The following is a 16,074-nucleotide window of genomic DNA, read 5'->3' as shown; positions in this document are numbered from 1 at the left end:
GTTTTAAATCCTTGTACGAAATACAAACGGGGGGTACCAGTGATACTTACTATTTGCGATGCGTGTTCATGCAAAAGTGTGTTGATGATGGCAATTTGGAGGCTATGTTTGTCTCCGGAGTGGTACGTTGCTTGCACTCACTTTACTAAATTGTGAAAGTAATTTAATCGGGTTTATTTTTAAGAACTTTATGTTGAATGTAGGAGCTATTTTTCTTGCATCAAAATCGGGCAGATGGGCTAAGTATTCTAACCAAAGGTGCATATCTTCAGCATACTGGTTGTAAGTTTGCTTTAGCCATTGCATTAACATATGGCAATGATGCTGATAAAGTAAATGGTATTCAACAACTTTCGAACATGAACACAGACATAACAAATAAACTGATCATAAAACATCGGAGGGAACAAATGATTTCAATAGTGAAAAGAGGGTGGTCAAATGGGTTATTTCATAACATTCCTGCTTGTTGTGAGGAAGATTATGGACCACCGAACTATGAAGGTGACATGGTTCACGTCAAATGGTGGATGGTCGAGCGAATAAATGAGGAGAAAATAAAATGTAATCTTTCCCATTGCGATCTCCACATATTAATAGTGTCTGGCATCATTGGAGAAAAATTCATAGTCAACTGATGATAACCGTTGATGTCGTTTTCTGTATGTAATGTGACATATGTGTATGTATGTAATGTGATGTATGTAGTGTGATGTTGTATTTAACTTTTGAAGTAACAAAATGGAACTTTTGGGATGGATAATCTAATTAGCACTGTCTAACATAAAATCACCATATGCAAGAGGCAATTAAGTATCGCCATCATTGGAGAAAATAACCAGATGCCATTCACGGAACCATGTCACCTTGAAATTAATGGTTTCAACCTGTCCCAAATCACAAACAAAATGGACTAAACAATATATGTACACATACATATTTCAATTGACATAAATAGGCCTGAATAAAAATCCATTTCATTTTCTATATATACAAAACCCAAAAATCAAAAGTGAACAAGTTATCCATACATTTACAAATCTTTATTCAAAAAGGGATATATTTTTTATGCCACCATATTCTGTTATCATCCATCAATCATAGTATACCTATACACCATCAATTTGTCAAGAATTTCTTAACTCAAAACAAATTTTGCCGAGCTGGAGGATTGATCTCGGATGTTGTCTCCTCCGACATTGGCATCAAATTACGATCACCACTGGTGTGATCAACATCCTTAAAATGAATCATACAAAAACAATGTTTGTACATACGTTAATTAATGCAAAGTTAAAACATACATGTTTAGAATATATTACAGAAGCATAAATTTTATAAGAGATAAACTTACAAGATAATCTGAGAATCGGCATTCATGATACGAAACAAATGGAGTCCCCTGCCAATATATTCTCAATGTTCATTAACTAATAGATTTCAAAAGTATGAAATAATGTTCATTAATTTTTATATACCTAGTTCAAAATAAAAGTTTGTTTATACCTGCTCAGTTGGTGAAGTCCTAGGATGACTGAAGTTAGTGGTAGGGCAATATGTCATTTGGTCTATATTTGTTTCCGAATGTAAACGTGCACATGGGTGATGATCTTCGTAAATCCAAATGGCGTCGCTAGGAATGTCACAACCCTTATTTCAATATAAACATTCTTAATTAAGAGATTATCATACTGAAAATTATAATAATATATAAAAAATAAAAAATCAATGTTTTCATTTAAGAAAAGGAGAAAACTCACATTCAGACATACATATGTAATAGGTGGCACGGTACTACTGCCACCTACACCTGCACTAACACTGTTGTTGTCATTTGATTTCTACAAAATAATAGATTTATTCATTGTAAAAACAAAATTATGACATTGCTAATATCAAAATGTTAATGACATATACTGGAAAATTAAATTATCAAATAATAAAAAATAAATTAAATTAACCTTTCGTTTCGCATAGTTTTTTTTTTCTCTGCATGTATTGTTCAAACTTATTCTTCTTCCTACGCCTTGGTCCCTTACCACCTGTTTCTTTATTCTTTATACCCTTGGCATTACTTCCGGTCACGGCTTGCCCAATGATACTTTCATTATGTTCATGATTATTACTTCTTTCAGTTGAAAAGACTGAATTGGTTGCCTCCTATTCAACATCGAAACATTGCCTTTCAACATTAATGTGTTTCCTTTTCCATTTCATCCCCTTTAGCATCAAATTATTGAATACCTCTTCTTTCTGGGATGCAAATGAGCTGATTTCTGTAAAAAAATGACATAACATCCTATACCTTCTGCGTACTTTAAGTTTAGGATCAGCAATAACTTCACATCCACAGATGTATTGTACGCTGTTATCCCTGGCTTTTCTCGTCCACCTTTTTAGTATATACATAGAAGGTAATTCTTTGAAATACTGAGTGTCGTCTTTCAGTACTTTAAGTACATGGCTGCACAAAATACCTTCCATTGCATATTTCCTGCACGAACAACTTAGAAAGCCATCATCCCACCTTGTCACAGTCCTATCCATACTGCCATCATGAACAGATACTCTAGAAACACGTAATCCATTTTCATCAAAACTTGTTCCTTCCACGGTAGCAACCACATAAGCTTCTATGAATTGGTCCTGGAAAAGTTTAAAAATCTTCAATGTGTACATATTGCCCACTTGTTTTAGAATAGGACAATTTTGTTTAAGTCTAGGTAGTTTACTGAGTAAACCATACTCAGCTTGATATTCCTTGTACCGTTTGTCTGACAATAACCTGTCCAGGTGCATGAAGAAATCTGGAATACTCATTTTCCTGGTTAAGTACTCTTTCAAGCAGCTATTTAAACTTTCACTCAGCTGCGTTGTCTGCATTCCAGCGGTAAACCAATGTTTAACAAATGGATAACCCCATTTTTCTCTTAAACCAAACAAATTGTTCAACCATGTGTTACCAACAACATTGTAGTCCCTTAACATTACATCCCATTGTATACAAAAATCATCCTCATCATCATAACAGTACATGAATTGACTCAGCACACTTTTAATCCCTTCATCATTCCTAAAAATGGTGCCTACATGCTTCTGTGCATTTGCTATGATGTGCCACGTGCAAAGTAAATGTCTTGTCCTCAGCATAACTTGTGCCAACGCCTTTGCCATTGCACCATCTTGGTCAGTAAGAATCGTTTGTGGTGCTTTACCTAACATCACATTCAAGAATATATCAAAAAGGCATGTAAATGAATAGGCAATCTTATCATACATCATCACTATAATTTTTAACAGTATTGAAAATTTGAAGGCAAGAACATTATGGCCCAATAAAATATCTTCATTTGAAAAAGTAATTCACATAAAAAAAGGTAAAAATGAATGGCTATGTTCAATTATTAAAGGCCGAAGTTGATCATGCCCTTTTTTAACCCTTCCTTTTTTTTTCTTTTTTTTATATATATACTTTTTCAGTATGATTCTGATTTTTATGTAAATTACTTGTGGTTACTTGAGCGAGTTTATTGTTTGTACCTTGTAGCTCACCAGTAACTTAATCATATTTGAAGTCTACTACACTACCTGGAGATGTTAGAATCTTTGCTTCCCAAGGGTAGTAGCAACAGTTATTTATTCCTTCCAAATACCTGTATATGTTTTCCTGAATACAAATACTGAATAATGCATTGACAATACTCGTGTATAAAGTACTTACTTTTTCTTGTATACATACATGTCCATTATGTGCACTCTCGGGTTGAGTTTGAGTCATATTTTAAAAAACAAGCAGAGAAGAATAATGAGATCAAAAGAGAAATAAAAATTAAAAGGACTTTATTTAGGTAAGTCCCACAATCCACATTCTTTACATCTCCCACAACACCTTGTGTTGTTATTATTATTATTAAAGAGATATAAAATTTTTTTAAGACATAAAGAGTTATAATTTGAGCTAAATCCTTTTAGTGTAAAAGATGTGAACAAAAAGAATGGAGGAGTTAGAATTCTTATTTTACCCTTGACATTTGACAAAATGAGTACAATAAAATGTTGCAACTATTTTTGTTTTTCTTTTCCATGATATAAAAATAGAAAAATAGAGATTATTCATTGTTGTCTCCTTGATAATTAACTTCTAATTAAGTAGGTGCAGCACAGATAATTAAATTATAATTTTAACCTACATGGAATCTTAAACCAATTCAATTTTTTTTTTTTTTAACCAAATGCACTCTTCCAATCTTTCACCTCACACAATCCACATTCTTTACATTTCCACCTTCATCTCATTATTCTTGTCTGCTTGTTTTTTAAAATATGACTCAAACTCAACCCGAGAGTGCACATAATGGACATGTACGTACACAAGAAAAAGTTAGTATTTTATACACGAGTATTGTCAATGCATTATTTAGTATTTGTATTCAGGAAAACATATACAGGTATTTGGAAGGAATAAATGACTGTTGCTACTACCTTTGGGAAGCGAAGATTCTAACATCTCCAGGTAGTGTAGTAGACTTCAAATATGATTAAGTTACTGGTGAGCTACAAGGTACAAACAATAAACTCACTCAAGTAACCACAAGTAATTTACATAAAAATCAGAATCATACTGAAAAAGTATATATATATAAAATAAAATAAAAAAATAAAATAAAAAGGAAGGGTTAAAAAAGGGCATGATCAACTTTTAATAATTGCAAAAAGAAAAAAAAAATTACATTTAGACTACCTACCTGACATTGCATTCAAGAATGAATCAAACAGCCACGCAAAGGAATTGGCAGTCTCGTCATACCTCAATGCTAGTCCAAAGACAGCAATCTCCTGATGATAATTCAAACAAAGAAAAGCCGCAAAAGGACGATTGCTTTGGACGAGCTTGTATGTCGTGTCGAATGTGACGACGTCTCCAAAATGCCCATAGTCAATTATCATTCTCAAATCTGCCCAGAAGATATTAGTTATCATTTCATCGCTATCCAACTGCACGGTGTGAAAAAATGAAGGATTCTCACAAGATTGAATTTTGAAATAATTCATCAGCCATGTCTTCTCTCCGTATTCTAACTCACTCTGTCTTCTTGTCCTTAGAAAATTTTGTTGATCAACTTTGGTGTAGCCAATTGATTGCCTCCCACCAGCCTGCCTGCTCATTAACTCAAATGCATTACTGAGTGGAACTCCAGATTTGCAGGCCAATTCCACATCAATTGCTTGGGCAACACTTATTCTTCGTTGTGATGGCATTATATGTGTGCATTCTTCAATTATCATAGGATGATTGTGAGATTCGACAAAATTATATACAACATACTTTCCCTTCTTGCGGTCATATCTAATTTGCATCAGTGCACCACAACCGGTTCGAGTTTCAGCCCTGGGCTTTCTTGTATGGATATCCCTCTTGTCCTTCACCCTAAAACCTTGTTTGGAACACACAAACTTGCTTGTTGTAATATTTCCTGTCTTACGGCTTTTATTTGCATAATCCTTACGAATTCTGAATCCAACTTTACCCCCATAAGCATTATAAAAGTCGTATGCTTCATCCTCAGTGTCAAACAGCATGTTCAATTTTGGTGTGAATTCTATGTCAATGGGATTGACAACTTCTGCTACTAAGTTTTCAGAAATATTGATTTCGGCAACGATTGGAACGCTTGTTCTCACATCATTAATACTTAAGTCATTATTCATTGGGATAACTTCAGTATGAATGCTACAACAAGCAAAAGGTCCATCAAAACATTAAAGTCAGTTTATATAACTTGTGACAAAAAAATCTATATACTAAATATTTACCAAACTAATGAAAAGGCCTAAAAAATTGTACAATTATCCAAGATTTCAAATACACTAGAATGCTTAACCAAAGTCAATTTCAAGTAAAAAAAATATCATAATTTAAACAAATTGATGACAAATGAAAGAATTAAAAAAATTTAACTTTAGGTGTGAAATTAGTTTTGCAGAGGTGTGAAATTAGTTTGCAGAACTGTGTTAATTGCTTATTTTGATGGTGAAGGTGATCAGTGTCCCTACTTATTAAACTTTACAATGTTATTTTCCTCATAAATATCACATAATAACCTGTGAAATGCGTAATTGCCTCATACATGAGAACACAAAATATTTGGATAACACATTAGTACCTAATGAAGCCGACTCAGTTAAAAAAAAAAAACAATTATGGAAGATTTTACATTCACTAGAATAGTTTTTGAATATTATAGAAGAAAATCCTACAATTATCCAGGATTTCAAATGCCCTAGAATGCTTAACCAATGCCAATTTCAAGTAAAAAAAATCATAATTTACACTAACGGATGACAAATGAAAGAATAAAAATTTGTTAAATTTAGGTGTGAAATTAATTTTGCAGAACTGTGTAAATAGTTTATTTTGATGGTGAAGATAATCAGTGTCCCTACTTATTAAACTTCACAATGTATTTTTTCTCAGAAATGTGACATAATAACCTGTGAAATGTGTAATTGCCGCATACATGAGAAGACAAAATATTTGGATAACACATTCGTACCTAATGAAGCCAACTCAGTTAAAAAAAATAATTATGTAAGATTTTACATTCACTAGAATGGTTATTGAAGATTATAGAAAAAAATCTTATAATTATCCAAGATTTCAAATACGCTAGAATGCTTAACCAATGCCAATTTCAAGTAAAAAAAATCATAATTTACACTAACGAATAACAAATGAAAGAATTCAAAAATGTTAAATTTAGGTGTGAAATTAGTTTTACAGAGGTGTGAAATTAGTTTTTTAGAACTGTGTGAATAGCTTATTTTTATGGTGAAGGTGATCAGTGTCCCTACTTATTAAACTTCACAATATATTTTTTCTCATAAATGTGACATAATAACCTGTGAAATGTGTAATTGCCGCATACATGAGAAGGCAAAATATTTGGATAACACATTGATATCTAATGAAGCCAACTCAGTTAAAAAAAAAACAATTAGGGAAGATTTTACATTCACTAGAATGGTTATTGAAGATTATAGAAGAAAATCCTACAATTAACCAAGATTTCAAATACTCTAGAATGCTTAACTAATGTCAATTTCAAGTAAAAAAAATCATAATTTACACTAACGGATGACAAATGAAAGAATTTAAAAATGTTAAATTTAGGCGTGAAATTAGTTTGGCAAATGTGTGAAATTAGTTTTTTAGAACTGTGTGAATAGCTTATTTTGATGGTGAAGGTGATCAGTGTCCCTACTTATTAAATTTCACAGTGTATTTTTTCTCATAAATGTGACATAATAACCTGTGAAATGTGTAATTGTCGCATACATGAGAAGACAAAATATTTGGTTAACACATTGGTATCTAATGAAACCAACTCAGTTAAAAAAAAAAAACAATTATGGAAGATTTTACATTCACTAGAATGGTTATTGAAGATTATAGAAGAAAATCCTATAATTATCCAAGATTTCAAGTACGCTATAATGCTTAACCAATGTCAATTTCAAGTAAAAAAATATCATAATTTACACTAACGGATGACAAATGAAAGAATTAAAAAATGTTAAATTTAGGTGTGAAATTAGTTTTGCAGAGGTGTGAAATTAGTTTAGTAGAACTGTGTGAATAACTTATTTTGATGGTGAAGGTGATCAGTGGTCCTACTTATTAAACTTCACAATATTTTTTTCCTCATAAATATCACATAATAACCTGTGAAATACGTAATTGCCGCATACATGAGAAGACAATATTTGGATAACACATTGGTACCTAATGAAGCCAACTCAGTTAAAAAAAAAACAATTATGGAAGATTTTACATTTACTAGAATGGTTATTGAAGATTATAGAAGAAAATCTTACAATTAACCAAGATTTCAAATACGCTAGAATGCTTAACTAATGTCAATTTCAAGTAAAAAAAATCATAATTTACACTAACGGATGACAAATGAAAGAATTAAAAAATGTTAAATTTAAGTGTGAAATTAGTTTGGCAAAGGTGTGAAATTAGTTTGTTAGAACTATCTGAATAGCTTATTTTGATGGTAAAGGTGATCAGTGTCCCTACTTATTAAACTTCACAATGTATTTTTTCTCATAAATGTGACATAATAACATGTGAAATGTGTAATTGCCGCATACATGAGAAGACAAAATATTTGGATAACACATTGGTATCTAACGAAGCCAACTCAGTTAAAAAAAAACAATTATGGAAGATTTTACATTCACTAGAATGGTTATTGAAGATTATAGAAGAAAATCCTACAATTAACCAAGATTTCAAATACGCTAGAATGCTTAATTAATGTCAATTTCAAGTTAAAAAAAATCATAATTTACACTAACGGATGACAAATGAAAGAATTAAAAAATGTTAAATTTAGGTGTGAAATTAGTTTTGCAGAGCTGTGTAAATAGTTTATTTTGATGGTGAAGGTGATCAGTGTCCCTACTTATTAAACTTCACAATGTATTTTTTCTCAGAAATGTGACATAATAACCTGTGAAATGTGTAATTGCCGCATACATGAGAAGACAAAATATTTGGATAACACATTGGTACCTAATGAAGCCAACTCAGTTAAAAAAAAAAAACAATTATGCAAGATTTTACATTCACTAGAATGGTTATTGAAGATTATAGAAGAAAATCCTACAATTATCGAAGATTTTAAATACGCTAGAATGCTTAACCAATGTCAATTTCAAGTAAAAAAATATCATAATTTACACTAACAGATGACAAATGAAAGAATTAAAAAATGTTAAATTTAGGTGTGAAATTAGTTTTGCAGAGGTGTGAAATTAGTTTTGCAGAACTGTGTGAATAGCTTATTTTGATGGTAAAGGTGATCAGTGTCCCTACTTATTAGACTTCACAATGTTTTTTTCCTTATAAATATCACATAATAACCTGTGAAATACGTAATTGTCGCATACATGAGAAGACAAAATATTTGGATAACACATTGGTATGTAATGAACCCAACTCAGTTAAAAAAAAAAAAAAAAAACAATTACTGAAGATTTTACATTCACTAGAATGGTTATTGAAGATTATTGAAGAAAATCTTACAATTATCCAAGATTTCAAATACGCTAGAATGCTTAACCAATGTCAATTTCAAGTAAAAAAAAAAAAAAAATCATAATTTACACTAACGGATGACAAATGAAAGAATTAAAAAATGTTAAATTTAGGTGTGATATTAGTTTTGCAGAGGTATGAAATTAGTTTAGTAGAACTTTGTCAATAGCTTATTTTGATGGTGAAGGTAATCAGTGTCCCTACTTATTAAACTTCACAATGTATTTTTTCTCATAAATGTCACATAATAACCTGTGAAATGTGTAATTGCCGCATACATGAGAAGAAAAAATATTTGGATAACAAATTGGTATCTAATGAAGCCGACTCAGTTAAAAAAAACAATTATGTAAGATTTTACATTCACTAGAATGGTTATTGAAGATTATAGAAAAAAATCCTATAATTATCCAACATTTCAAATATGCTAGAATGCTTAACCAATGTCAATTTCAAGTAGAAAAATATCATAATTTACACTAACAGATGACAAATGAAAGAATTAAAAAATGTTAAATTTAGGTGTCAAATTAGTTTTACAAAGGTGTGAAATTAGTTTTACAGAACTGTGTCAATAACTTATTTTGATGGTGAAGGTGATCAGTGTCCCTACTTATTAAATTTCACAATGTTTTTTTCCTCATAAATATCACATAATAACACGTGAAATGCGTAATTGCCGCATACATGAGAAGACAAAATATTTGAATAACACATTGGTACCTAATGAAGCCAACTCAGTTAAAAAAAAATAATTATGAAAGATTTTATATTCACTAGAATGGTTATTGAAGATTATAGAAGAAAATCCTACAATTATCCAAGATTTCAAGTACACTATAATGCTTAACCAATGTCAATTTCAAGTAAAAAAATATCATAATTTACACTAACGGATGACAAATGAAAGAATTAAAAAATGTTAAATTTAGGTGTGAAATTAGTTCTGCAGATGTGTGAAATTAGTTTAGTAGAACTGTGTGAATAGCTTATTTTGATGGTGAAGGTGATCAGTATCCCTACTTATTAAACTTCACAATGTTTTTTTCCTCATAAATATCACATAATAACCTGTGAAATGCGTAATTGCCGCATACATGAGAAGACAATATTTGGATAACACATTGGTACCAAATGAAGCCAACTCAGTTAAAAAAAAACAATTATGTAAGATTTTACATTCACTAGAATGGTTATCGAAGATTATAGAAGAAAATCTTACAATTATCCAAGATTTCAAATACGCTAGAATGTTTAACCAATGTTAATTTCAAGTAGAAAAATATCATAATTTACACTAACAGATGACAAATGAAAGAATTAAAAAATGTTAAATTTAGGTGTGAAATTAGTTTTTCAGAACTGTGTAAATAGCTTATTTTGATGGTGAAGGTGATCAGTGTCCCTACTTATTACACTTCATAATGTTTTTTTCCTCATAAATATCACATAATAACCTGTGAAATATGTAATTGCCGCATACATGAGAAGACAAAATATTTGGATAACACATTGGTACCAAATGAAGCCAACTCAGTTAAAAAAAACAATTATGGAAGATTTTACATTCACTAGAATGGTTATTGAAGATTATAGAAGTAAATCCTACAATTATCCAAGTTTTCAAATATACTGGAGTGCTTAACCAATGTCAATTTCAATTAAAAAAATATCATAATTTACACTAACGGATGACTAATGAAAGAATTAAAAAATGTTAAAATTAGGTGTGAAATTAGTTTTACAGAGGTGTGAAATTAGTTTTGCAGAACTGTGTGAATAACTTAATTTGAAGGTGAAGGTGATCAGTGTCCCTATTTATTAAAATTATGGAAGATTTTACATTTACTAGAATGCTTATTTATGATTATAGAAGAAAATCCTAAAATTATCTAAGATTTCAGATTCACTATAATGCTTAACCAATGTCAATTTCAACTAAAAAATATCATAGTTTACACTAACAGATGACAAATAAAATAATCATAAATTCTTAAGTTTATGTGTGACATAAGTTAGGTCGTACTGTGTGAATAGCTTATTTTGATGATGAAGGTGATCAGAGTTCCTATTTGTTAAACTTCGCAATTTTTTTTTCTCATAAATATCAAATATTAACCTCTGAAATGTCTAATTGCTGCATGCATTTAATACAAATTTTTTTTTATAACACATTCATACCTACGGAAGCCAATTCAGTTCTAAAAATCAATTATGGAAGTTTTTACATTCATTACAATGACAGATCGATGACAAATGAAAGAATCATAAATTTTCTAAATCTACATTATTGCGTTCAAAACAAAAATTTCACTGTAAATGAACAATATATTAAATGCACAATATTAATAAGACTTACCAACAATCAAGCATTAATTAGGTCAATTGTAAATACCACATCAGATCCATTGTAGATTTCTTTCCTGTAGATGAATAGTTGACATTGCATTGAGAAATCAGCACACTACAATCTGGATTTTGATTCAAAAAATATTATAAAAAAGTAAGAATAGAGGAGAGAGGAATTAGGGTTTCCAATAAAAAAGAAATTCAAAAGCAATATGTTTTTTTGATGGAACAAAGAGAGAGGAATAAGGGTTTGGATTAAAATGAAAAAGGAATGAGGGAAATAACAAAAGCAAAAGGGAAGAAGGGGAAAGTGAAACTGCAGAAGGGCGGGGGCGGCAGCTTATTTCAACTTTCCTTTTTTTTTTTTTTTTTTTTTTTTTCTTTTTATTGGCTTTACAGTTGGCACGTTAAGTTACTGTGCCGTTTGTGGACTTCTTTTTCTTGTGCCAAGCCAAACACGGCATTAAGCAACTCACAGCAGGGGACTGTAAGGTAACTCACAGCAGGGGATTCAAGTCCGCAAGAACGCTTGTTTCTACTTTTAATAATTTCGTTTTCGTGACCGAGCCTCCTTGCTTCTTATTGTGTAAGCATATTATAGTATGTTTCAAATTTGTGTTCGAGGCATGTTAATTTCCATTTTCGTGAGAAAGCTTGTTTCTATTTTTTTGTGGAATGGAATTTTTTTTTACCCGTATTGAGTCTTAATGTGAAAAAGCTACTGCTATGTTGCAAAGAAAATAAAATAAAATAAAAGTTTAGTGTTGGAAAAAAATACACTTCTTTTGGTTGGTGCAATATCACGAAAAAGTAAGAAAAATCTAGATTTAATGATGCAAAGACACGTAAACATATGCACATGGCCTCAAATTATACTGTTCAATTTTTAACAGTATGAAATGTGCTGGGATTTGGTGTGATTTACTGCTAAAGACTCCCCTACAGTACACTGTACACACACGTGTACACTCTCATGTGTATATATAATGGAGATAATTTGTGACAAGGACATGATTAGGTATGTACCAATTTTATTGCATAGTTTGCAATTATAATATCGGTTGCGATATTATTCGCAATTATAATATAATGTACTCAAGCATATATAAATATAAATTAATTAAATTGATCAGTTCATAAAAATATAATTTAATTAATCAATTTATAAAAATGTAATAATATGAAATTCTTAAAAAGAGTTACGAATCGGTATATTATAAATCCATCTCAATACTTTCAATGGCCAATTTGTCTTTTCTTGTTTTAAGCAGAAAATAGAGTGGGTCAATCGTTAGGCTTTTCTTTGATGGTCGCCCTAAAATGAATTCGTGCTCCGTATCTCGGTGAAAGCTGTACACATGTAAAAGCTCACAAGTGTAATCACTAACCATAATTATTTATTTTTTATTTTTTTTTCAAAGCAAAAATGTATTGCTGTCTAAAAAAAAATGTCTTGTCTGAATTTTCCAAAAGGAATTTTTTGTTTTTGGCACAAGGGTGTAATCTATTACAGCTTTTGCAGCACCGAATTCTAACTTTTAAAACAAATAGCAATTAAATTCTAACTTTTAAAACAAATAGCAATTGACGTATTAATGTCCCATCCATTCAGTGAAGGAGCAACAAAGTTTGAATTTCTTTTCTTTTGTGTTTATTTTTCAGTTAATTATAGAGCAAAAAAAAAAAAAAAAAAATTTCCTGAAACAAAGAAAAGAGTTTTGATTTGTTCCATGATTCATTAAGCAAATAATTCAAGTATTTTGCCTAAGACTAATTCTCTCCACGCCACCAATGTAACACGATGATAAAATAATATTATTTTATTTTATATTTTATTAAATACAAGGATGAGAAAATTGAGATTTCTTTTATCATCAATTTTTATAGATTTTAAATTTTAAAAATTATGTTCATTGTGTCATACCAGTAGTGCAAGAAAAATTATTTTTCAGGGTTAGAGTGGAGATATTAAGATGTGTTATTTGTTGTGACTTGTGGGGTTTACACAAATTTAATAATTAATTTTTTTTTTTAGTGTTGTAGGATGAATTTTCACTCAAAGAAATATATACAATAATTTTTCAACAAAAACAAGTCAACAAGAACGTGATAACATTGGAATCATCGAAAATGCATCAACACGCTTTCATGACAAATTGTATCATCATTTTAATTATTATTGTCGTATTACATCTTCTGTATGTATAATATATATATACATATTATATAATTATATGCTTATCAGTTAAGCAACTTGTTCTTTTACCTTTTCTTTACCTTTCTAGCTGTACTGCACTAAGCCCGGAAGCTGGTGCTTTTCTTTGATGCATTTTTAATAGGTAATGCCGGGCTTAGTGCAGTACAGATAAAGGTAAAGAAATGCATCAAAGAAAAGCATCACCAGCTGCCGGGCTTAGTGCATTTTTAAAGAAAAGCATCAAAGAAAAGCATCAAATTATCTTATTATTTGTTTTTGTAGACTAATCAAAGATGCTTCTGGGAATTTGAATATTCTAAGGAGTAAGGGGCATTATTAATGGAGATTTTCCTGTGTGGTCTTTTTCAAATTATATATTAAGGAATACTAGAATCCAACATTTTTTATATACTTCACGAGATTACAGATATTTTTTCTACATATATATTTATTTTTTCTTTTCAAAAATTAAATAACTTGATTCGATCCAATGTTTTGCATTACAGTGTCAACAAATATGTAGAATGGGACTAATTCAATTTTGTTGGACGTCCATGCAAACCCTACATTTAGGTTGTCAACAAATTTGAGCCACCGATTTTGTTTGTGATTTTTTACTCAAATTTTATCTGGAAAATTAATATAAATTCGAGTCAGCTTTAGTAAATACCAAAATATTTAATCCACCACATTACATAATTTCTTCCTTACATTATGATATTTTTTTAATTACTTTTTAAATAAGGCTGCCACAATTATAAGTGCTTCTGTACTTTCTCCCCAGAGTTGGTGCCGTGTGTCTAGATATATATATATATATATGTATGTATGTATGTATAATATTATAGTTACTGAAATACCCTTCCTCATGTCCTCAACGCTTATAAAAAGAAGGATATCTGCTTTAGCAGTCACACAGCAAAAAAAAAACAAACACTACTGAAATGTCTTTTTTGAAGCCATTTATAGCTCCATTATTCTCTTTATTCTTGCTGTCCTCTTTTTCCAGATCTCAAGCTTCTGTTCCTGCCTCCAACCAGTTCAAATTTGTCAATGATGGCGAATTCGGTCGTTACATAATAGAGTATGATGGAAATTATCGTGTACTTAATGTTTTCAACTCCCCATTCCAACTTTGTTTCTATAACACCACTCCTAATGCCTTTACCCTAGCTCTACGCATGGGCTTGACGAGTTCTGAGTCACTGTTCCGATGGGTATGGGAGGCTAACAGGGGAAACCCAGTTCGTGAAAATGGCACCCTTACGTTTGGGAGGGACGGAAACTTAGTCTTGGCCGATGCCGATGGCCGGATTGCATGGCAAACCGGCACCGCCAACAAAGGGGTCGTTGGGTTCAAGTTACTCTCTAATGGTAACATGGTCCTTTATGACTCCAATAATAAGTTCATATGGCAAAGCTTTGACTACCCGACTGACACTCTCTTGGTGGGCCAGTCTCTTAAGGCCAAGGGGCCCACTAAACTTATCAGCAGGGCTTCTGCTATTGATAATGATAATGGGCCTTATAGTTTGGTACTTGAGCCCAAATGGTTGGCATTGTATTACAAGAGCATGAACTCCCCCAAGCCCATGCTTTATTTTACATCTTCTGGGTTGTTTACTATCAGTCAAGGCAGTTTAGAGAGTGTGACATTTAACAGTGAACCAGATATTGGTGGTGCCTATAACTTATTATTTGACTACAGTGTGACCAGTCCTTCAAGCACTGGGAACCGCTATTTGGGTAGGGCCAAATACAATGCCACGTTATCGTTTCTCCGATTGGGGATTGACGGAAACATCAAGTTTTACACTTACAACGATAAGGTGGACATTGATGCATGGGAGGTGACGTATACCCTATTTGACAGAGACTCTAACAACGAAACCGAGTGCCAGTTGCCGGAAAGGTGCGGGAAATTTGGGCTTTGTGAGGACATCCAGTGTGTTGCATGCCCCAAGCCCAATGGGTTGCTAGGTTGTTGCAAAGATTGTGAGGCCGTGAAGGTGAGCTCAGGACACTTCTTTGTGTTGGATTGCTTATGACTTGAAGACCCTCACAAAAGTTGCCAATTCCACACATTTGGGCTACATAAAGGCACCCAAACTTTAATCAGGCTCAGTGGGCCTTGTTTTGTGGGTTTAGTGTTCGGAAATGAATAAAAAACGAAATAATTTCCTTTTTGTGAGAAACCAAGTTTCTACTTTTTGTGGAATTACCTATGTTATTGTGCAAATGTATTTTCATAGTTAATATGTGTATGTGCAAAATTTCTCTCTATATAAAAAATAAAAAGAAATAAAACAATTCACTAAAATAAAAGATAATAAGTCACAAGAACTATTCCGAGAGAAGCGTATATTGCTTGATTGATCTTTATTGGAGGTCTTGATCTCTATTTATACACAAATAATGTGGT

General features: G+C 31.4%; 2 protein-coding genes across 2 annotated transcripts; one reads left to right on the top strand and one right to left on the bottom strand.

Moving 5' to 3' along the window:
• Positions 1-1,143: 1,143 nt before the first annotated feature.
• LOC132309977 (protein FAR1-RELATED SEQUENCE 5-like) lies at positions 1,144-5,709 on the bottom strand. The gene is made up of 6 exons (XM_059808221.1): positions 4,746-5,709; positions 2,245-3,215; positions 1,761-1,841; positions 1,507-1,650; positions 1,355-1,402; positions 1,144-1,239 (listed from the first exon to the last, which is right to left on the bottom strand). The coding sequence occupies exons 1-6, from the start codon at positions 5,707-5,709 to the stop codon at positions 1,144-1,146; spliced, it is 2,304 nt and encodes a 767-aa protein (XP_059664204.1).
• An 8,871-nt stretch (positions 5,710-14,580) lies between these two features.
• LOC132310483 (epidermis-specific secreted glycoprotein EP1-like) lies at positions 14,581-15,870 on the top strand. The gene has a single exon (XM_059808655.1). The coding sequence runs from the start codon at positions 14,597-14,599 to the stop codon at positions 15,698-15,700; it is 1,104 nt and encodes a 367-aa protein (XP_059664638.1). The 5' UTR covers positions 14,581-14,596; the 3' UTR covers positions 15,701-15,870.
• Positions 15,871-16,074: the final 204 nt, after the last annotated feature.

This window comes from Cornus florida, unplaced genomic scaffold, assembly GCF_030987335.1.
Source record: "Cornus florida cultivar Cherokee Brave unplaced genomic scaffold, ASM3098733v1 CherokeeBrave_3.0.0_Hap2_Chr05, whole genome shotgun sequence".
Lineage (NCBI taxonomy): Eukaryota > Viridiplantae > Streptophyta > Magnoliopsida > Cornales > Cornaceae > Cornus > Cornus florida.
Note: the sequence above shows the minus strand (reverse complement) of the source record. Positions and strands in the feature narration are given on the sequence as shown.

Coding starts and splice junctions, on each gene's coding strand:
- LOC132309977 (XM_059808221.1), bottom strand. CDS start 5,709: ATGAATAATGACTTAAGTATTAATGATGTGAGAACAAGCGTTCCAATC. Junction 3,216..4,745: donor ATTCTTGAATGCAATGTCAG/GTAGGTAGTCTA, acceptor ATGTGATGTTAG/GTAAAGCACCACAAACGATT. Junction 1,842..2,244: donor TTGCATCCCAGAAAGAAGAG/GTATTCAATAAT, acceptor ATTATTTTGTAG/AAATCAAATGACAACAACAG.
- LOC132310483 (XM_059808655.1), top strand. CDS start 14,597: ATGTCTTTTTTGAAGCCATTTATAGCTCCATTATTCTCTTTATTCTTG.